At 39.4% G+C, this 23,784-nt stretch overlaps 2 protein-coding genes across 6 annotated transcripts in view; one reads left to right on the top strand and one right to left on the bottom strand.

Annotated features, from left to right (window-relative positions):
- Positions 1-1,524: 1,524 nt before the first annotated feature.
- rmi1 (RMI1, RecQ mediated genome instability 1, homolog (S. cerevisiae)) overlaps positions 1,525-23,784 on the bottom strand; it is a 22,836-nt gene continuing 576 nt past the window's right edge. The window contains exons 1-10 of one of the 3 annotated variants that reach the window (XM_041786542.1): positions 23,131-23,300; positions 22,861-22,932; positions 21,963-22,131; positions 20,301-20,411; positions 18,803-18,952; positions 7,716-7,786; positions 7,352-7,475; positions 6,237-6,318; positions 5,920-6,100; positions 1,525-3,035 (exon numbers count right to left, since the gene is read on the bottom strand). In XM_041786542.1, the coding sequence (XP_041642476.1) occupies positions 1,898-3,035; positions 5,920-6,100; positions 6,237-6,318; positions 7,352-7,475; positions 7,716-7,786; positions 18,803-18,952; positions 20,301-20,411; positions 21,963-22,124 (2,019 nt within the window). In that variant the 5' untranslated portion in view covers positions 22,125-22,131; positions 22,861-22,932; positions 23,131-23,300 and the 3' untranslated portion in view covers positions 1,525-1,897. Of the gene's footprint in view, positions 3,036-5,919; positions 6,101-6,236; positions 6,319-7,351; positions 7,476-7,715; positions 7,787-18,802; positions 18,953-20,300; positions 20,412-21,962; positions 22,132-22,860; positions 22,933-23,024; positions 23,097-23,130; positions 23,301-23,784 lie in introns of those variants that run through there. The other 2 variants (XM_041786544.1, XM_041786543.1) reach the window with 2 other exon arrangements.
- The window catches only part of hnrnpk (heterogeneous nuclear ribonucleoprotein K), a 19,210-nt gene continuing 18,857 nt past the window's right edge, over positions 23,432-23,784 (top strand). The window contains exon 1 of one of the 3 annotated variants that reach the window (XM_041786545.1): positions 23,432-23,492. The gene's annotated coding sequence lies outside the window, so the exon portion shown is untranslated. Of the gene's footprint in view, positions 23,570-23,784 lie in introns of all 3 variants that reach the window. The other 2 variants (XM_041786546.1, XM_041786547.1) reach the window with 2 other exon arrangements.

Genomic DNA, 23,784 nt, shown 5'->3' with positions numbered 1-23,784 from the left:
CCTACCCAACTACCTTGCCCTAACCACTTAGTGACTTATGCCTAAACCTAACCCCCCTTCAGGGCTCTAGACTGAATACTTAACCTTAACCCTAAGACTTCAGGTGGGCTCCAGGGTATACCCTACTACCTTGCCCTAACCCTAACCGCTTAGTGGCTTACAAAATATGGTTATTACATAATGAATTGAAAATGTATTACATTATTAGATAATGTGGCGTTATTACATAGTGTGGCACTACAACCCTTTTTAACTTCTTATTACAGGCTTCACTTAACTAGAAAATTGTTGTCCTTTCTTTCTACCAAATAACAGAAGAGTATTAATGTTGGTATCAATTAGGACTCAGATCATATAAGAACTGATAAAACTTAACAATCTCTCTTCCTAATACTTTGTGTATTTATTTGAAAAAAAATCAGAAAATCTTTTTGGAGGAGGGTGCTGCATTTTTTTTTTCATTATATTTTAATTTTTATTTGGACTGCCAAATTGTTTGTTTTTTATTGTTATAAATCTAAATTTTTAAATGTAATCATGATAAATATCCTCTGTTGTTGCATTTTGAAATTCCACAATTTTGTGTTTTAAACTTCCTTTCCTTGAACGGTCATAGGGCCTGTAGCTTTTTTGTAGTGCTGGTGGGGCTAATTTTTTATTCAAACCAATGTAGTCCAGTGTTCTGAGCGCCAAGCACCCTGGGAGGAAAACGCGCCCTCAGCGTCAGATGTTTTTGTTCCAGCACTCTCAGTTGAAAAACATCAAATGTTTGGAACAGCCACGCACTTGTCTATTTCACTTCTGCCTCACTTGCCAATCAAATTCAAGAAGGGGTTGGACTTCTGTCAACAGTGGAGGACAAACCAATCGGACTCATCTTTCTTTGTCTTTTTTTGAGGGTAGTTTTCAGGTCTGCAGCTGCTGCCTGTGTTAGGGCAGGATTCTGCTTTCATTTTGAAATAAAATGAGGAACTTCTGGCAGATTGAAAATTTTGAAATAAACTGAACCATGGAAAAAAACTTATGGATTAAACAGGAAAATAGAACTGATAAAATAAAATGTTAAAAACACAAGGTGCAGATGACGTTTGACTTGTCCACTGAGCTGTCTGTGAGGTTTTTTGAAGTGAAATGAGACATTATAGAGCAGTGGTGGACTTATTTTACATCACTGTGGCTACAGGGAGATGCTACAGTGGTTTAACCAAAGTGTGCTGAAAGGGAAAATAAAGCATGTAATTAATTCTTTAAAAAAAAATGCATTAATTGATTGGACATCAATTGATTGTGATAGATGCATTAATGCTTAAAGCCTTATCTTCTGTAAATAAGCAAAACTGTTGATGCTTCACTTCAGACAATGCGTGCTGCAAACAATGCATTTTCCTGCTCATCCAAACTGGAATACAAAGCATCTCAGAAAAGCTGGTGCTATCATTCTTCCCCATCAGGTCATAGTCCTGCATTTAAAGAAAACTGTGGCAGGCTGTTAAGTAAATAAATCTTGTGAAGTTCTGGTTTGATTTAAAATAGTCTTTATTGAAGAAAACAAGAAGAAGTATGTGCAACTTGCTGATTGTGGGTCTGTACTTCACAACTATCAACAAAGGCTGAGAGCTCAACAATGGTAGTGGTAGCTAGCATGAGTGCAAACTCTACATGGTGAAAACCCTTTTGCATGTGGCATTACCAAAAGAGCAACTAAGCTGCACAGAAACTCTGCTGAATGCAACAGGAATCATCAAGTGGAAGACTGTTAAAACCCTTTTCTCCCCAAAACCTCCCAAAAAACCAGACTACATCTTATATACTGGTGTGACATTCTGAATCTTACGGTATCTCTCAGTTGCCTCTAATTTCCTCATTATCACCCACTCCCCCTTGACCTTCCCTCTGTTTATTTCCTTGGGTCCTTCACCCTCTGCTCCAGCTCCTGCAGCACATTTTCACTGACTCTTTCCGCCTTTGTCACAACAGCTTTCCCGCCCTCTGACTCAACCTTGATGGTCATAACACAGCACATGTCCACCAGCTCCTCCTGACACCGCCTCATCCCGGCTTCCAGCTCTCCTCTTCGGGCTGGGTCTCGCTTCAGAGCTGCCTTTTCAGCCACTGAGAAGCCAAGCAGGCCTGTCAAGACCTCGTCAGACAGCTCTACGTCTAAGTAACCGGTACCATCAGATATTGTAGCGCAGACACGCCAAAAGCCACTGCTGCTGGTCAGTTTCCCTATCAGAGTAATGATGAAAGCTTTGACACGGATTGTTATGGGATGGGGTTGTTGTTTGGACGTCTCCTCCTCCAGCAGGCTCAAATATGTAAAAGGTGGAGAGGTTAGAGTGACAGCAGGGCCAGAGCTACAACTTTGTGAATCTTTCTTTGCTGGAAACCTCTCTGGTTCTGAAGTACTTGACGTAATACTTTGTCCCTGATGTGTCTCAGTTCTTGATGAGCTGCTGGTAGGTCTACAACTCAAACTTAATGTTTTGGTTTTGTCTCTTGGTTGCTGTTGAACAGGGAGCTGATTTGACACTGCACTCATCCTAGTTTCTACCTCTTCCAGAAGACATTCAGCATCCAAATCCATGAAATCATCCTCATCATGAGAAGCTCTTGATTCATGTGATGGCTTCACAAACTGCTCTTTAGCTCCTCCACTGAAGCCTTGATTGTCCCTTTTCTGCATGGTGGGTCTAGAGTTGTTGAAACCAGGCCATAAGCACTCAAGACTTTGTGGTTTTCGTGCTAGGTTTTGGTCTCTTGCGCTCCTGTGAGTGCTGCTGCTAACATCTGGGCTTTGTTCAAACATCTCACCATCCAACTCATCCAGGGGGAGATCATCAAAGTCTTCATCTGGGAAGTCTTCATCTGTCATGTTGTGATCTGGAATTGAGCGCTGTACGGAGCGTTCAGGACGTACGAGGTCATTAAGGTCAGAATTGTCTTGTTCGTTCCTGTGGTAATGATCTTGGAATGGACCACCTCTGCTGCTCTGGGTCAAACCATTTCTGTGAGAACGGGCTGAGGCCTCACTTCTGTAAAAGACAAATCATAAAAGATATCACAGCTTTTCATGAGCACTTTTAACTGTTTACAGAGGTAATGCTCCCAAATTAATACCATGACCTCAAGATTCCAGACAGTATGAGAGCAAATTTCTACAGCACTGCCTGGTAAAGACGAGGAAAAATGCATATGATCAATGACATCTAAGGCTTCTTTCACTGTATTTGGGCCATCGATGATTGCAACTGACTTAAAATAGAACAGGAAATATCTTTGACAAATTACTTTTATTCTTGTTAGAAATTGGACATTTTTAAAACAAAATAAGATATAGTAGAATAAAATTCAACAATTTTACCTTGGTTGTATGACCTGAATTGGAAAATGTACCTGCTCACCTAAGCAAAACTGTAATCATTTTTTTATAATGTGATACACCATTAACCTATCTATATTTTTAGAGCTTTAATCACTCATCAGCTTGCAGCATTAAAGGTCACATATCTTACCCCTTTAAGACAAGTTTATATTTGTCTCAGAGCTCCCCAAAACATGCCTGTGAAGTTAGTTGCTAACAAAACATTCCAGTATTAGATTTTTGCATGTTTAAAAAACCCTCTGTTTCAGCCCTGCTCAGAACGAGCTGTTTCTGGATGTGGCTCACCTGATCAGAGGAGGTTTAGGAGAGGAGGGCAGAACTTTCTTCCAAGCAGGGAGGGCCAACTGAACCTGTGGTGCTAACTCCCCACATGACATCATGAGGGGAAAATCTGAGAATGGCTTGTTTTAGCACACATTTTCTCAAAGGTGGAGAAAGAGAGGGGTGGAAGGGAATGGATTTTTCTGATTCTTTGGGGAATTGTGGACAGGCCAGGAGCACATATTTTTGTTAGAAATGCATGAAAAAGTGTATTTTGAATATGTGACCTTTAACTGTTAAGTGTCTCAGCATTTTATTTGGTGTATTGGTCACACCAGTATTAAGTGACCAAGACAATTTTAGGATAAAATAATATGTTTTAAAGTATTAGATGATAGACTGAGTTTTATTTGGCTTCCACACTTTCGAGCCAAACATCTTTTTAGAGATAAGATGTAACACTTTGTCCACAGGGGGCAACTATATCATAACAAACCAAAAGTTGCTAAAAAGAGCTTAAAGAGGGCTTTCAAAATGTCTGTTGAATAAACTTGCTTTTGTCTTTTTGAAGTTGGCCTCAAATATATTGCTATTTTTCCCTAAAAAGCTAAAACTTAAAAAAAAAATAGCCTTAATAGTTCTTTCTCCTAAGTTAGATATATTATTATGGCCAAAGGCAGATGTCTTTGTACAACAGCACATGGAAAACATGTAAGCTATCAGAGCTGATTTGAGTTATTCTTGGGTACAACCTCAGGATTGTAAATGTACAATAATTGCCACCAGTCTGTATTTTATATCACAGTAAGTGACCTGCCTCCCTCTGTCACATTAAAACATCTGAATTATGCCTGCAATTTGTTCTCATTTGTTTCTGGCTGAGCAGGAAATTGATGGTCAGAGCACTCTACTCTAAGTCTCCCTCCTTCCCTCCACAGTGTTTTTCATTCTATAAAAATAGATAATATTCTTCATATGGGGTTTTATAGGGTCCTTAGCTGGTTTCCATTGATTATATATTTCTCAACTTGGTAAATAAAAGATAAAGTAAACCACCTAGACTTTATACAAACAAAGTTTGTCAACAGGCTTTAGAATGAAAGCAACAAACACTTTCTCAGTGAACACTTGTTAGAAGTCAAAAACAAAATAATAAACTGTGAAATGCCAACATTTATTTGCTAGACAGCACAAATTAAAACCAGACTCATGCAAAAGACTTTTCAAAATCTTAACAGATTTTTATAAAGTGAGAGACCACACACGACAATAAATAACAGAATATTTAACAATTCTGTTGCTGAAGTGTAAGCAGATCAGCAATTTGACTAAAACAGCACATTACTTACATTACAGCTTATGCTCAGGGAAATTTTGGCAAAATAATGTTAAGAAATATCCCAACATTAGGGCTCAGTTTTGGCAGAAGGGGCCTTACCCCGAATTTCCATATACAGCATGTGCATCATGCTCCAAAGCGCCGCAGGTTTGCTCCGACCGAAAGGCGAGCGACCTTGCCCACTGGAAGCGAGTCTAGAGCGCTGCACCGTGGCGTGCAGCCCTGATCATCAGGACAGATCACGGGAGAACTGCGATTTCATGCAGGAATAGCATGTCAACAGTGGACTATTTTACCTTTTGGCGTTAATTTATCATCCTTTCCAGTATAAGTCCATGATATTATTGCTTCCTCCATTGAGTGAGTACATTAGGAGGTTAAAAGGTTAATGTTTGCTTAAAGGATCTGTGGTTTTATGCAAAATTCTTTGGCTAAATGTCCCCAAAAGTTAACGTTTCCTCGTCAATGACGCCATTGTAGCTCTGTGACCCACTGACCTCTCGGTGACCCTTTGCTCTCGCTGCGGGATGAGAAATAATGTTGATAAAGTGATGATTTCCGATGGGGATCCCGTGCATTGTGTTTTATTTTGGAAGAACCGGATGTTCTATGCTTGTGACTTCCATGGTTGGTGCTTTCTGAACGACAGTGAATTTATGAGGTTTGGCAGCGGCCGGCGCTGAAATAGACCTGCAGCGTATCTGAAATGAAGCAGAGCGGAGTGGCGCTCCAGGCACGTGCTGCTGCCGGTCTAGAGCACCAGCTATGGAAATGCTCTGATAGACTAGAGAGGGAGCGAAGTGCTCCGCAGTTCTATTCGCCGGCGTTCTGCGGTGCGCACGCTGTTTATGAAAATTCGGGGTTACAGTAACCTAATAATCTTTTAGTGTGTGACTCACTTTCGGAGTTTGATCTTTAACTTGTCTTTACTGACCTGGATGAGGCTGTCGGGACAGGACTCCTGACTGAGGAGCTTCTGTAGGACTGAGGGGACATATCACTAAGAGTCTGGTAGCCGCTGTCCTGAACAGCCCTAATTGGGATCACCTCCTGGGTCTCCAGACTGGCTAACAACTCTGCATCATCCAGCTCCAGGTCCTCCACCTCCTGGTTACCTACAGAGGAAACAAAACACTAAAATTTAGATTTAATTCTTAATTCAAAAAAGGAAATTCAAGACATCCTAACATCATCAGCGATCTTTGTGATCATGATCCGTCATTTAAGATACACAAGCTTCTGTGAACACACCTTGTTGTGCTGGTAAGACCTCCTCCTGTTCCCTTTGCTGCTCCTCTTCAGGAAGTCCCAGTGTCCGACACAGAACCCGACCCTGTCAGAGAAATACACCATTGACTGACTCAGTATGAATTCTTGCATGCTATAAACTAGACACAAACTTTAGCATTAAAATGTCTAAGACAGCAAATAATTCATTTCTATGTTGTTTTCTAAATCAACAAAAACTGTCAAAAATGTGGTGAGGAAGGTTAATATTCAGGAAACTCAGAACCTGTGGGCAATCATCCTCTAACAGAGTTTGACAGACGCCATAAACCTCTAGGAACATGAATTTCTCCAGAGTGTAACCAGAGAAGGGTTATTCTGAATTTAAGTTCAACAATAGCATTTCAGCTGTTGCTAAAGCCTTGAACTCGTTAAAGAAAATTGAAGTGTTAACCAATCTGAAGATGTGTGTGGCCCTACACATGATTAATAATGACAGATTTAACAATTGTTTTCTTATAGTATGTGGTGTCCAAAAAGATAATTAACACAGGACAACACACACTAATAGATTCAATCGCCAACAACCAGAGTCGACACTAAAACTCTCACACACTCAAATGAAAATTTAGGGTTAACAAGATAAATGTGGCTAGCTGTTAGCCACCTGCTACATATAGCAGGTCAACTTCTCTCCTGGTCCAGGATGGTATATTTTTCAGGATGCGTTGTATGAACACTTGTGTTGTTGCCAAAAATCAACAAGTTGCTCCTCCACTGCATCATGTTTTCTACCATTGCCATGGCTGTGTTTGTTGTGCTTCTTTTATCAGTCAGCTTTCCTGCTGATTGGCTATCGTTCTGTAACAATCCACATGGTGAACGCCCAGCTGTCCTCAATGTTCCCTCCCATGCAACAGGACTTTGATTGTAACCATCAGATGCTTTGTTTTTCTCAATTTCAAAGCTGAGTGGCCCCAGTCCACTTGAGAACAGATAAATAGGGTAAAATCATCTTAGCACATCACACTAAAATCTGTCAAGACAATCTTTACAACCATCAGATAATGACTTTACCAACTTTGCTTGGTAAAGTCATTATCCCCCCCCCCCCCCCCCCCAACCTTATTGGGTCTTACCTGGTGATTTCTTTCCACCAGATCCTCCACTTCACCACCCAGGACCTTGACATTCGATGGCCCCAGCAGCAGCACCCCGAGTCTGCAAACCATCCGCCCTTTTAACTGCAGCTTTGCTCCAGGCCTGGGGGTCATAAGTGTAAAAGATATTGATCATTATTTTATATTGACTGAATCTATGAGATTTCATATGGATACCAGTTAAGGTGAAATATAACAAAACTGAGTCTTTCTATAAAAATAAGCTTCTATTCATTATAAAACAGAGACATTAGAAAATTGTAATAAAATGCTTCTTATCACATTTGTAAAAGCAAAACAATACCATGGTGTAATGAAAGTGTTTCAGAGGGTTATTTTGAACCTGAGGGTGGTGCTGAGTGCAGGAACAGGCTGATACTCCATGACCTCAAGGCTCTGGACCCCATCTGTCACCTAGACAACAGAGACAAAAGATGTCTTCACAGCGCTTTTCCACAACACATGAATCTTTGACGTCATTACACCGTTAGACACCCATATTGTGATGGTGTGGTGTAAATGTGTCTCTTGTCTGACAATTCACAGTGCATTTCAGCTTTTCGGGAGTGTGAGAGAGCAAAAAAATAGTGACACACACACGTCAGACATGCACACACTCAGCCGCTCACTGACAGCAGCTGCTGTTACAGAATCACAGTGACAGACCTGACTCAATTATCGTTGCAGTGGAAATATCATTCGTAATGTCAAAGACTTGCTGCACAGAGAGAGGACTGCTACTGGAAACTGCCATTTTGTTGCTGTATGTAGGGATGCATGATATCATTGGCATGGTATTGGCATAGGCAGATATTAGCTTAAAAAGTGAATTATGGTTATTGGCAGATGTGATGATTTCTGCTTATATTTTGTCTATAAAAATCTGCCTGTATCTGTTCTAAATAGCTGTACAAACAAATAAGTAAGTTTACTTTTAGGAAGTCTTTTTAGGAAGCCGAAGTCTTTTTCTTCTTTTCTTTGACTCTAAAGTGTGTTAAGGACTGAAATTTCTTAATTTGTTAAACCTCTGTTTTCAAACTGTGTGTTCTAAGGACTCAAGTTTTCAGTCTGAACTCCATTTACAGTGCCTTTTTTTACAAAAAAAAAACAACTTAATATCTCTTTAATGTTCACGTGAAAACACACGTTCCTGGGTATCATTACATCATGAACATAGAAGAACAGTGAGAGGGACCACCAAGACACTTAAGACAACTCTGAAGGAGTTACAAGCATCAGCAGCTGAGATGGGAGAGACTCTGCATACAACAACTGTTTGCCGGGTTCTTCACCAGTCAAAGCTGTATGGGAGAGTGGCGAAGAGAAAGGCACTGTTAAAGATTACTCATATTAAATCTCAACTAGAGTTCCCTAAAAGGCATGTGGAAGACTCCATGGTTAAGTGGAAGACAGTTCTTTGGTCCGATGAGTCCAAAATGGCAGACACCAAACACTGCACATCACCACAAACACACCATCCACAAAGTGAAGCACAGTGGTGGCAGCATCATGCTGTGGGGATGCTTCTTGGCAGCCCTAGAAGGCTTGTAAAGGTAGGTGATAAAATAAATGTGGGAAAATATAGGAAAATCCTGGAGGACAATCTTATTCAGCCTGCTAGAGAACTCAGGGTTTCCGCTACATGTTATTGATTGTGGTGCACCGCCACACCAAAATAAAAGCCGCCATGCCTTCAGTCCATCTATGAGTGCAGGTCGACAACAAGCATTAACGAACTAACGTTAGCTTGTTGAATAAGTGAGTGATAAATGTTTATAAGTAGGGGTGTGACGAGATCTCGTGCCATGAGATCTCAAGAGATCAACATTGCCCAGACACTTGGAGCAGCAGCTCTCCTTACAGAAAACAATACCAAACTGGAAGTTGTAAAAGATCACAAACATGCCCTGGACACTATAAAATTGTTGGTGAGAGAGCAAATGAGGAAACGGAGCTGATCTGGTATCCATTAAGCTGACTGCTCCAACCACCCCCTTGCGTCCGCTACTTGGGCCGCACATGATCCGCCTATGCATCATCATAACAGTGTGAATTAATGAAATTCTGCTGGTGAAAGCCTGTGCAGTCTCCATGAGGAGAATACAGTGTTTATTTAGTTTGTGTATGCGTGCAGACTCGCTCGTAGTGCCGCTGTTTATGACTTTGTAACATTGAGTCGCGGCTTTGTCATGTCTCCTTCTCATCTCACTGTCTGTCAGTCACACATCCATCAGCTGTTGGCTGTGCGTATCATCAGTCAGAAGCTTAACATGAGTAGCACAACGGGTCTGCATACTGCAGCAGTAAACTTAGCAAAAAAACTCTGTTTGAGCGCCAGAGTCCACTGTTAGCTCCAAAAAAGCCAAGTTAGAGCTTCAGTCGAACGCACCCTGTTTGTTGTATGACAGCAGACAGAGACACACATTCACCAACACGCACACATTAACACACATGCTCATCTGTGCATCGTGTCCAACACTGTTTAAGCTTATATGAGACAAAAAGACCACAAAATGATAAAATGATCTATTTCTTTAAATTACAATGCGTTATTGACTTAAAGATTTATTTTGAGTGTTTTAAATATGGATGTCCTTAAAGAGGATAAAAAATAGTTTGATTTTACTGATGTAGCTCTTTATATTTCAGTCTGCTGTAAACAGTGCTTAAAGTCCTTTTAAATAATCTAAATTCTTTTACTATATATAATTAAATATAATATTAAATATAGTAATTGTAATTGTAGCGCTGAGTGCATAGTGTAGTAAATTAAAGATTTTGTAGACTGTTAAAATGAAAGGTTTGATTTGAAGAGCATTAAAAAATACAGTTTGAGTCAAAGTTAGACAACACATACTCTTTGGAAGCATTAATAGCCTATTTATTACTTAATTCAAACATTTTTGAATAGACCTGAATGCGTTGCAATTTTGACTTTCACTTGTATAAAGGACATATTATCCACCCATGTGTTTTTTTTTCCAAAATTAAAAAAAAGTGTAAAATCTCATCTCGTCTCGTGGGCCCAAATCTTGTCTCGTCTCGTTTCGTGAGATAAGTGTCTTGTCACACCCGTATTTATAAGTTACCATAATATTAATAACTTTCATGCTCAATCCCTGTGCAGCCTGGCAGAACGTGAACAGTTTTGCAAAGGAGTGTAAAATTGTAGTGTCTCAATGTACAAGCCTGATCAAGACCTATCCACACAGACTCAGTGCTGTGATTGCAGCCAAAGGTGCATCAACTAAATACTGACTTGAAGGGGGTGAATATTTATGCAGTCACTTATTTTACATTACATATTGTTGTTTAATTAATATTACTTTATTAAAATCTTCTAAAATGATTTTATAATGATAAATATCAGCTGATAAATATCGACCATGTGTAAAAATATGTTTGTGTGTTTTCTAGGGACTGAAAGTTGTTACCTTGTTCATCCTTACATTTTTAAATGTGCTTTTAGGACTAAAGTTGTATGTCTGAACTCCATTTATACATCTGTATCAATATTGGTATTGCTAAAATGAGTTGGAAATATCAGCATGTTGGATTTTGGCAAAAATCTAATATTGTGCATCCCTATGCACAAAAAAAGTTTAAGTTCACTAAAATAAAAAAATAAATGCAAATTTGCCTCCCCAACAGCAGCAAACATTTTCTGCACCTTCATATACAGAGAATGAAAGTCAAAGAGAGCAGAAACTTTCTTCCCTTTGACAATGCTTATATATAGCATATGTAAATCATACTTGATTGTAGGGTTGGCTGAGCAACTAAAGGGCAACCACACACTGCTGGAAGCACAAAAAGGCTTGTAACTGTGAGATGTTTGCACAAAGAAAAAAATCTAAGTTGGGATAGATTGTTAAAAGAGGAAAAAAATCATGGTTCCAACTGCTGTATGCTGAATATCAAATTTTTCAACAAAGGAAATATGATGCTCTTGACAGATTTTCTTGCCACTCAGAGCACCACTACTTCATGATGGTGATGCTCAGGAAATAAATGCAAAAGTCTATTAATAATTGGCCAAAGACAAAATGGGCAGCAAATTGGGAGAAAGAATTCAAACAGTGATGAAAGGGGTGGAAATGTCACTAAGTTAATGTGAAAATATACACAAATCTCTCATCTTCTTTTCCATGGCCATTTTCAATTCTTAAGTAAATTGAATATCTTGATTGAGTATATCATTATATGACTGTCTTACAACCTATAAATCATCACAGAATCTGTTTTTCAGGATATTACAATTATCATGAGCAATATATCACATCATGAGTCCCTACAATTCCCACTGCTACTTTCTAATCCTTCCTCTTGTTTTAATCTACAAAAAATTGGATAATATTATTTTTATGCTGGCTGATGTAGACTTGTCAAATGTAAAGCTGGTTAAAGTCTGTCAGACCAGCAGTCCAATCAGCTAGAAATGATCTTACGAGGGTCACAGGGGGCTAGAAGAGCTACTTCCTGTGTTTGGGTGAGAGATGGGCTAAATCTGGACAAGACACCTGTCAACCTCAGGGCTGACAGAAAGAGAAAACCATTCTCGCTCTGCTTCATTACCCTGCCTTGTCTTTACATTTTCACTTCCGACGGTCTTTACATCTAATGACTTCCATAACTGTCGGACTTGCTCAAAATGGTCTGTGCAAAAGAAAAAGAAAAAAAAAGACATTGCAACGTTTCTAAGCAACACCAGCGCTATTCTTGAGAAGCCATAGAGCTGTGACAAGTGTAATACTTAAGGTGAAAATTACAGTCTGTGCCTTATATCCTGGCAATTTACTCTTTCATATGCCTTCACTGATTGTACCCGTCCACCCTGATTCAGTTAGGAGAAGCACAAGTCTCTGTTATTTTAGCCTGTAAAACACACAGACACAGACTGGCCGAATACCAGGGCTGGACAGGGCTGTGTTTGAAACATATTTCATATGCATTTCTTTGACAGTGTGTTTTAAATACTGTTGAATATAACCTTAAAAGATGTAAGGCACTCTACTCTCAGTAATGTTGGGACTGTACGTGGAAAAAGAAGCCGTGACATCGACACCACGCTTCTTCAGCTAACCGGAGCACACATTTTAAGATCCCTCAGGTCGGCTCAGTTCACAGCGGAACAGATTTGTGTGCTGGGTTGAAGCAGAAACTCATGTTCTACTGCTTTCACGTTTTCTCTTGCTGTTTCTCTTCTTCATTTCTAATCCTGTCAATTCATCGCAAAGCTACATTTGCTCTTTTTGGAATTAAATAACTATATAAAACAAGTCTTCTCAGAAAAGTGAGCACCTATTAGCACTGACCATAGAAATACTAACTTTATTATTAGCGTGACATATTTGAATATTAGGTTTGTATGTCTTTATATTTCAAGTGTGCTTTACAATATCATTTAGCTAATTTTAGTGTGTTTAACTTGTGACTTTAATCTACTCCTTCTATTTTCTTCCTGTTCAGTTTTTCCCCACACACTGATGATACTCATCAGATTTTGGGTTAAACACTATCAAATGCCATCATCACGTTGAAGATATGATATTCACCTCATTCCAACAATATTCCAATTCTTATGAATATGAGGTGATTATAATTATTATTAAACACTAAGAGAGTTTAACCCTGACTCCAAGAAAGACCTAATTAAACCCACAAGTAAATTCATTCACTAAATCACAGACCCAGAAACCGTTTCAGAATAAAAGTATTATGTGTAAACACGGGTAGCTCAAGTTTTTATCTTAAAAAGATAAAAAAAAGCTGCCTGTCCTCTCCTCAGTATTTGTCCCCATGTAGATTCTTTTTTTGTGTTTATTTCTGCTGTTTTGACAGTGTTCATTAAAGACACTCAAATAACATTACCCATATTTAAAAAAATGTTTTTTGAATATTCGGTTATCACATCAGCAGATCCATATGTGTGGAAGCCTGGGATGATGACATGGTGCAACTGTTGTCCCCAAAGAACCACCCACAGACCAACTGTGGCCCTGATCCATTATCATCTGGCTCACAGAAAATTCTAAAAATAACATATGGTCCACATTAGAACATTAAAGTTGTGCTTGGCCATTCTGTACTTCTTTGTTTCCACACTGGGTGCTATCCTAAATCTGCAAATAAAGATTTGGACAAAAAGAATTTGCCTATTTTTATTTTTTAAGACTGTTCAGCCTATCTTAGAGTGAAAAACTGATGAGAGACAGAAAATGTGTGGAGAGAGAGGGCTGGGGAAGACATGCACCAAACAGCATCAGGATGGAATTCAAATCAGTGACCACTGTGTTAAGATCTGAAGCCTCTATATGGGTACTTGCTATATGAACAGAGCTAAACTGGCCCCATGACAGGCTTTTTAAATGACTAACACCGGCCACAGACTACACGATTTTTAAATCTGAAACGATTTTAAAACCATGGGAGACCACAGATAGGAGGACAATTTCAAAAGATTTTTCATCTTTAATCCTCTGAATGCACACCCTAGATGGCTCAGCCAGACTGTCAGATCACCTGCTGACCTACCTACAACCTCAGCGATCACGTGACTTCAGTAACAAAAACAATAAAAAACAGATGTCTGTCAAAACCCTCTTGCTGTCCCTCCACAACAGGCTGCCCTGGCATGTGTTACAGGTGCAGCAAAAATCATCAAACATGAGAAAGACTCAGGATGAAATCCTGGCTGGAAGTAAGTTAAAGCCGTGTTTATGGTTGTGAGCGGTGAAAGTAGCCTATGTATGAGCCGGCTGTGACGCTACCCCGTCTGCTCGCTCTCATTGGATGTTGAGGGTACTTCGTCAGCAGCACTACAACCTAGAATTGTAAATTGTTGTAAATTGTAAATTTACGATTCGGGATTTTGGAGGCTATGACACGATTTGGAACAGTAGAACAATCGTGTTGACACCACACACGAGGATTATTCAGGCAAACAGTCGTTTGCAACAAGGCTCCTCTCGGTATACGCCCTCGGGGAGGCAAATCTTGCCCCAAATCGGGCTTAAAATCCTGTAGTGTGTGGCCGGCCAAAGTTAGGAAAACAGCATCAAGGGTGAACATATTGACCATAATAATAATAATAATAAAAATAATAACAATATTTAGATTCATGACACCCTGATCAATAATGACAAAAAGATAGTGGTAGCTGTGGCCAGAGAAAGGACTTCTTGAGATCTGATTGGACACCCTTAAATACTGGACACTGATTGGCTGACAACCTTGTCAGCTATATAGGTAAAGCAGTGATGTAGGATGTGTTTTACTTCATGCATATTCAACTACTAAACATAACATAACATACACTGGATTGTTTGATCATCTTAATATGCTATAGGTGAGGTCGATCAAAGTTGTTCAATCATCCTTATATTTTTCTGTATGTGTTCCTCAGAGGAACACATACAGAAACTCTGTATTAAGAATGCAAGCAGGGCATGTATTAGATGGACATGACACATGAGGTTGCAAGAAGTGCGACATAAAGATAAAATACTGTGGAAATACCACAAACATGATGGCAAGACTAATGCTAAATCAGCTGAACAGTTGAAAAAATGGATTAAGTCGCAACATATCGCAGTATATATGGTATCGCAATACTCACTGTATTGCAAAATGTTTAAAATCACAATAATACCAAATCGTGACCCAAGAATCGTGATAATATTGTATCGTGGTTCCACTAGTGATTCCCACTCCTAGTATTTATATGACTGCAGACACAAGTCATGCCGACATGACAATTTTATGCTGTAACTTATGGCTGCTCGATTATGGCTTAAATCAATCATGATTATTTTGATTGGTAGAGATCACGATTATTAAATGATTACACAATAATTTTACATCATCTATGGACAAAATGAGCCTAGCAAGGCATGTAGCACAGTTATCGTAATCACAATTATCTTATTTTCACAACTGTGGGAGGCAAAAGTAACGACTGAAGCTGAAACTCAACTAAGTGCCCAGGACTAATGTTAATGTTCTTAAAAAGATTATCTGTTGGTATTGATTTCATATGAAATACGTGTTAATGTGTCCCTTAAAGTTTAGGAAACGTGGCGTCTATTTCTGCAAAGAGACTTTAGCCCCGTTAGATGTGAGTGACACGTTTTCACGCAGGAGGAGAAGTAGAAGTGAATGGCTCAGTCAGTGGGGATCAAACGGAGACCTGTGAGGAAAATGAGTGTTTCATTTTAAGGCTCAGCAAAGGAGAGCAGCTGTAAAAAATAAAATACAATGCTTTCCAATTTTAACAGTTCCTTTTTTTCCCCTCTCACCAAAATAAAATATCGGGTGTTTCTTCATACAGGGCTATTGATTGTCTCCTACTTTGTTAGGAGTAATTCTCCAAAGTCTTCACAGCAGTCACACTCAATAAAAGATGTGTGAGGGAGAATTAAAACTCACTGATCAAATAGTTTTTTAGACCATTTCCTCATTTCACTTTAATTTATTTGCCATCCTACTGTTGATGACTGCCATTTTATGTGTTTTATTGAATTTCTTTGTTTTATTCCTTGTTTTTGTGACAGATGGTCTTTTATACATCTTGGTTTATTTCTGTGAAGAACTCTGTAATGTGTCTTTAGAACAGCGATCTAAGCGAGGAGTCTTTTTAATCAAATCAGTACTCCACAAGCTTTATCTACTTACCAGTATACTCTTGTTTTCTTTGAATGCAGAACTATGATCTAATGAGGGAGAAAAGATGGTTAAAAGTGGGACCAACCCCTGCTGGCATGGCTAGTGTCACCATGTATCACAGCAAGCTGTGAGCTGTGAAGCAGATGTTTGCTATATCCAACGAAAAGAGGAGAGTTTCCTCCCTTTATTCAGTGCTCTTTTGTGCGGGGAAGGACACATCACTACAAGAGATGCACAGAAACATCTTCTCTGCTAAGACGGTGAGCAAGTCTGTGTGGCTCTCTATTCTGCTTTAAAAAGAAATGTGGTCCAGTTCGGAGTAAACGGCTGAGTTCATTACATACGAGCTAGATATACTGGACAAGCCCATCGTAATTATCAAAAACCCATGCCGAAACAGACCAGGAGAAGAGGGAAAACATCTTTTCTGCCACAGAAAGCTTTCAGTGTTGCTCTTTGCCCTGCTTTGATAAGGACACATTGTCCAGTTCGGACAAAACTGGCGCTGGGGCTAAGTCTGAGCTAATCCCTCTACTAGCAGGGCATGTATACAACCACTCTTAATAACTAACCCTTTCCCCATAACTACTGGGGCTTTTCCACTACGGCTTTTGGCTGCGCCAAGCCAACCCAAGCTGTGCTGATTTGCTTTTCCATCACCAGTTTGGCTAAGCCAAACCTCACCAGAGACGCGCTCAAATGGCCTTGCTTACGAGCAGGGCCAAAGTGAGCCAGCCCTACCCCCAAGCGTGCCGCACTGAAGTCAACATAGTTCGCAAGGTGTCATTTGCCGGGGGGATTCACCCCTTCTGCTATTAAGACCCCTCTCCATGATCGTTTTTCACCCCACGGGGAGATGGGGAGATATGTTTTATCCCTGCCTCTGCTCCAGCTGTCTATACCTCTGTTACAGTGGTGGTCTAATGTCAGCATTCACTGTATGACTTAAACATCACACAAGACCAAAACTAGAGATCTTTGTGCATACTACGGTCCGATAGTTGCGCACAGCTTCTCACATGGACAAGTGAAATCAGGAAGGACCAGGCACAGGTACAGGATAACAACTTTTTCTGCACCTACCTAAAAGTTTGACTCTTTCCCCTTCTGATAGACAAATACATTCTAGACTTTTTCAAAAACGAAATGCTGGAGATGTTGAAACATTTAGCGCATGACAGAATCAGTCTTTAATTTATTAACTGGCTCTAGTAAAGCATGCCGTTCTCACAGCCCAATCCAAAAATATGATTGTGTTCATTTTCTGCTCTTTAGAGACCAGCAATTCAATCATCAGAAGACTGTTCTTTAACTTATATGCAGGAAAATGATCTCCTTTTGATGATAAGTGTAAACTATTGTTCATTGATCGCAGAAAGAGAGAAAGGAGGACAGCGAGAGAGGGAGAGAGAGAATGTGAAAAGAACAGCTTGCAGCGCTGTCGTTCTACAGTTTGAATTTTGCTTTAAAACAATGTACTGTAAAGTAATTCAGATCAGACAGTGTAGAGAGATCCAGGAGGGCTGAAAACACTGCATCATCAGCTCTAGACACACCCTCAGAGGCAAGCCGAGCCATGTAATGGAAAAGCTCCACATTACATACTCATGCCCAGGCAGGTCGGCAGAAGAGGGAGAGTTTTTGTTCTTTATTTCATTACAGAAATTTGTTCCAGTTCTAGTAAAATGGACATAATACTAAAGCTATATCAGGAGGTATTTACAGCAGTGGAGTCAGCCATTACCAAGGACTTACAGTACAACTAAACCCAACTCCGTATGGTATGACTCTGAAAGTCGCCTCAGTCACTCAGTCAGATACATACAGACCCGTCTGTAGGGCTGACCTCAGCGGTCAGCCAAAAATAACTGATGATAACTGCGGTTAATCCTCAAGTGTGAATGAAAAATACGGCAAAGCATTTTGCCTGGCTAAGAATAGGCTTAGGTTCCCTAGCATTTGATCATGGAGAACACACTGCTGACACCAGCTGCCAGTAATATCATCTGCTCCTTGTGCTCCTCAGAGTTATCCGGTCTCTCAGAACTATCACTATGACAAATATATTTTATGGAGGACTTTAAATCTAGTAGGTGTAAGATTTAAGTTACAACTTAAGCCTTATGCAACACCTTTAATGTTAGTAAAGCGTCAACGCCATCATAAACTAGGCTACGTTTGAAATTATGCACAGCTGGTGCAACCCATAGAAGCCTTTTTCAGTTGTTCTTTCACACAAGTCCCTCACAGAAAGAGAATTTTGCAGGAGAAATGGGGTCTCAAGAAGCAAGGACATAAACGGATGCTGCAAAAGTTATAAAATGCCCTACGCAGTGTAACTGAGCCCACCAGTTTTTACTTTTATATGCATGTTGTTGCCTGTAACTGGATGTTTCCACGGTGTCAACAATCAAAGAGAAAAATAGTAAGAGGCCGTTTTATTATTTCATGTAAATGGCCTTGATTACACAGCAGTTGCAGGATATTAAAGCCATCACCCTGTCCACTCACTCACCTTGAATTTTCCTGAAAATTACCAGCTTGACATTTTGCAAGGGAACCATCAGGAACATTCTGAGTAAAGTCACGCTGTTTCTTTTACTTTTCGAGTTTTGTGCTTGTGTGTAAAAGGCTTGATGGTTTAATTTAAAGGGGAAGGAAACCATCCCTCCTCATTTGTCCTTTTAGTTTCAAATGTTTACTCAACTACTTTGCCGCTTGTGTATTTTATTTATAAAGTTACTTTGAGTTTTTATGGTCTCTGACCTGCAGTAGTAGCATACGGGTTGGTTTGGCCTCCCAGGGCCTCTGTGTGCTCTGTGTGACAGCCGACACCTGGTCGTTGGCACATTCGGTTCCCCTCCAGCTCTGCAGCTGACTGTACGCAGGCTGACTGACATCCAGTAGTGAGTCAACCTAAAACAGAGAGACACTTTTGATTATAATGACTGTTTCCTGTGTATTTAACTAAAACTATCCCGTGAAATGTAACACTAAAGTAACAAGCATAGTGTAGTGTCAATCATTGCATACTTGGAACCACTTAACATATTTATTTAATTTTTATTTACTTTTTATTAAACTTGAAATGTGTTATTTCCCTTCATGTGTGAGAGATGAGAAATGGTTATGCAACCCTGTCTTATAAAATAAGAGAGTAATGGCAGTAATTCCTTGACCTATCACAGAATTCCTGTCTCTGGGTTTCCAGCTGAGTTTCCTTTTTCTATCTGAAAGAAAAATGAAATCCAGCAGAGCTTTGTTAGAATATGGCACATGAGTGAACTCCAGTCATTTTCCCCTTTAAACTGAACAAAATTATTTTTGTTACAAAAGCTTGCCATGCAATTTTGTTAATTCTATGTATTGTTACCTTGTTGAAAAATAATCTGAAACATACAAAAGGCCGTACCAGAGATGGGAAAAATAAAATAAAGACTAAAAACAGAGTAACTAGGCTGCCTTGTTACCACACAGTAGTGTACTTCAAACAATTTTTAAAGCTCCAACCAAGCTGACTGAATTTACACAAGACACAATGAAAACACAGATGCATCTCCAAAAATTATATTATCATGTAAAAGTTATTTTTCCCTGTGACTTACTTCAGACAGCTAAATTTCAAGAAATTCTAGAATTCTATCAAACAAAGGAAAATATTTCAAGACTTTTTGTTTACATCTTGATGATTTCAGCTTTCAGCTCACAAAAATCCACTATCTCAAAAATATTAGAATACTGTAGTAAAGTCCAAGGTTCCCTGAGCCTTCATTCTCTCATTCTGGTTCAGTACACACAACCAAAATCATGGGGAAGACTGCTGACTTGACTGGAAGACAATCATTGGCACCGTTCACAAGAAAGGTAAGCCACAGAAAGTCCCTGCTGAAAGGGCAGGTTGCTCTCAGGGGCTGTTTCAAAGCACATTAATGGAAAGTTGACTGGAAAAGAAAACCATACAGGGATGAGCTCACATGTGCTCTGCTCTGTGCGCGTCTTGCTTGCCTGCTGCTGATACAGCACCACCACATCGGCATAATACCACTATTTCAGTTAAAAATGACATCCTCTTACTGCAATGCTCGACAGAAAATAAGTTTTCATGACATCAGAGATTTGAGAGCTGGATGTGGCATGTAATTTGATATGCGGGAAAAACCCTGGACCAGTGCTAACCATTAGGAGCACAGCACTAGCAGTATAAACACTCATAAACAGACAAACAGAGTCTCTTGCATGCATTAAACATTAATTAATCTTTTACCTGTACACAGAAGATGCCGCTGAGTTCGGTCTTCTGAGCCTGACTGATCCCTTCAGGAAGAACAGGGTGGTCCAGGTCCCTCAAGTCTGTCAGCAACCACTGGTCCAGTGCCTATGATAGGTCACAAAGTTAGCAGGGGTTAAAGGTTGACATTTGGATTTATGCTTCTTGGCTTTAAAGGTATTTCCTTGCTGGAAAAATAAATAAAAAAAATCACATATCTCTTTATTTTACATCATAATTTAAAATATTTATATTTTAAGTTGAAATTGTACTCTTGGGAATTGTTTTCTGTATGTTCAATTCATTTCATGTCTATTTATTGTATATCTCATGGCTGAATGGGTACCAAAAACATATCACTATTCATTACGAAAGTTTGATTGTGTAATTGACCAATAAATGTGAAATAAATCGACCTGAATATCTGACATGACAAAGACATTGATGCATTCACGACAACATAAAAATCCCGTTGTTTAACAAGAAAAAGTCATAATAAACTTTGTATCAGATAACATTTTTGTGACCAAAATGACAGTTCTTCAAAAATGTTATTCAACAAAAATTTCTAACAGTTCATGAATACTGAGGCATAATGACTCAGTGGCATCACGATGTCCCTGCAGATTTTTGGTCTCTTAATCATTATTTGAACATCATATTCTTCATCAAAAAATGCCCTCCTTCAGTGAAACATGCTGATCATGTGTGCCTCTTTCATGATATCACTGTCATGTTCCATGATCCATCAGGAGATGATTTGTGCAAGAAATTAAGCGCTGCCTCCTCAAATATTTGAAAATAGATACGAATTCTGGCTATGGAAGGACACAGCTGTCCCCCACAATATTTAGGTCCACTTTGGTGTACAAATGATGCGTAAATGCTGAAAAACAGACCCCACATGACGCCACCACCAGCTGGCACAAATGACACTTAACAGGGCGGATTCATGCTGTTTACACAACATTTTGACATTTTATTTGCATGTTTTATCAGAAGACAGGATTTGTAAGACCAATAGATGATCCTAAAATATTTTTTGTCTTTATACTCAGCTGATTTTAATAAACAGTGTATCTGGCTTTTGTTACTTCTAGGATCTATGAGTCATGCTTTCTAGGTTCTGACTATATAAATGCATTTTAACATTATTTAACTTGGCCTTAAAGTGAGTCTACCTTCTAAAGATTATCTAGTATACCATCTTCCATAGAAAAAGTATTTCAATCTATCACTCAAGTATGTAAAAATTCTATTTTGTCAAACTAAAGAATGGCTTTGAGTACTTGTGTGGTCTTTCAAATGTGTCAGATCTATCCATCTTTTGGATCTTGTCTTTATTTTTATAGATGGAGCTGCTGTGATGAATAAAAAGAAATTTCAGTCCTGAAATAAAAACTAAATCAATTAATAGAAACAGCAGTGGGAAAACAGCAGCCAGAAACCAGTCCTGGCATTTAGTGGCAAGGGTCAATTAAGTAAGAGTCCATGTATGGTTGGAAAAATGAACTAGTAGGATCATCTTCCTCCCTTTTCACACAACCTGCTTCTATGCACCACTCAAGTTGCAAACTTCAGTGACAAGATAGCAACCTATGCATTTAAACTGATTTTAATCATTTGCCCTAGCTTGCCCATTTAGACTTTTGTTCATACCTGCTGGTTGATTTGCTGCTGTGACAGACGACCCACTCCTCCTGCCTCTTCCTGTAGAAACTCCACACAGGCTTCCAGCCAGGCGATGGGCACCTGGACATGCCAAGAGGCCTGCAGCCAGGTTTGAGTAACACGGGCAACTGTCTGCATCTCAGGGGACATCCTTTTCCTAGAGGTTATAAAAGGATAATATCAGAATTTTGAACTTCAAAGAGGAAGAAGATACAGTACTTTACGGTCATTACATGAGCCAGCATACAATGAATCTGCAATCTCCCTATGATGCAAAATGACCAAAAAGGCATTAAGGCACTTACAGTAAAAATAAATCATGCATTTTGGGTGCAAAACCTCTTTTCTCTCTCTGTTAAGAGTCAATGTTGTGTAAAGGTTGATATAGAAACCAAAACAGGAAAATAACTAGCACAGTAATTCGCACATCTGTTTCATAATAGTGTCATGAGTGGGACTGTAGTGTGTACATCAATCTGTGTACAATTTTTGTTATATAACAATAACTTTACATATACTGGGTGCAGAGTTTCTGGTTTGTTGCAGTGGTATTTAAATAGGCATTTGATGCCATCTGATTTGCAGAGGTAAAGATTCAAAGTTTACACTTCTGCTATCATAGAAACCCTACTGGAAGTTGTTATTTTTAAGCTATTGCTCACAAATATCTCCTGTTTCAGACTATAATGCATCTGCATTATGATTAAGCTGTATTAGAAAAAGCATTTACACTGATTCATGGCATGAAACTGCAGATCCTGAGGGCTTGTGGTGTTGAGGGGTCATCACCTACCTGTATCACCACAAGCACTTGACACCTAATCTCTAATTGAATTGTCGACAGCAAAGATTAGATATTTGTGATTCAGTAACACAGGGGGATTACCTTTTGTTATTATTCTGTGATCAGCTCAGCACAGATAAGCCTTGTGTCTCTGCAGATAGTCACGGATGAGTACTACGGAGGAAAGAGAAAAGATTTAGTTAAGAAAGCAAAGAGATACATTGAGACAGAAAAAATCCTGAAAACTGTAATAATGACGTAGTTACAGGCATGAAAACAGCCTTGTACGCATGTAGCTTCAGGTTGGTGGTGAAAGTGACAAAGGCGCCAAAGTTGACCAACTCAACCGGTTTAGTAATGTCGCTACTTTACCTCAGCTTTGTGTCCATTCAAAACGACAAAAGAGCTGATATACGTAAGCATGTCTTGAGGCAAACAATTAAAGGGCGTCTTAGAAAGTCAAATATTAACATAAGAATGGAGACAATTACTATTAAAACAGGATTTACTTGACGGCAAAAAGATAACTTAGATCCGGTAGTCTCCCGGAAGGAGGGCTTATGCTGTCGCGCTGGAAACGCCTCCGCTTGAATGATTGACGTCTCTTCTAGCCAATCACATTACTCATATTTTTGATATGAGTTCTCTTCAACCAATAAGCACTCTCTAGCTCATTTTGCACATCTCCAGGTTAGGTAGAGAAGAAAGGGGACGAGTGAGGCGTACCACTGCAGGTTCGTGTTTTGACGATATTTTGCTCTTTTTCCGTGCAAAATATTCACAGTGTAGTTGAACTGCTCAGGTATTCGAGGTAGTGTTTTTGTATTTAGCGGTCATTATGAAGTATTGTGCGTTCGGTGAGATACTGCCTAATTAGCTGGCCTGCCTACTCCTTGTGCTCGTTGAATTTATGGCAACATGGCGAAATTAGCTAGCAGCTAACATGAATAACTCCGAGTGCTTTTTGTATTGACCGATTGGTGATGTTTGACCACCCCACTGTGTTAAATTTAGAACTTGTTTTTG

The sequence above is a fragment of the Cheilinus undulatus genome, linkage group 5 (assembly GCF_018320785.1).
Source record: "Cheilinus undulatus linkage group 5, ASM1832078v1, whole genome shotgun sequence".
In the NCBI taxonomy this organism is placed as follows: Eukaryota; Metazoa; Chordata; class Actinopteri; order Labriformes; family Labridae; genus Cheilinus; species Cheilinus undulatus.
Note: the sequence above shows the minus strand (reverse complement) of the source record. Positions and strands in the feature narration are given on the sequence as shown.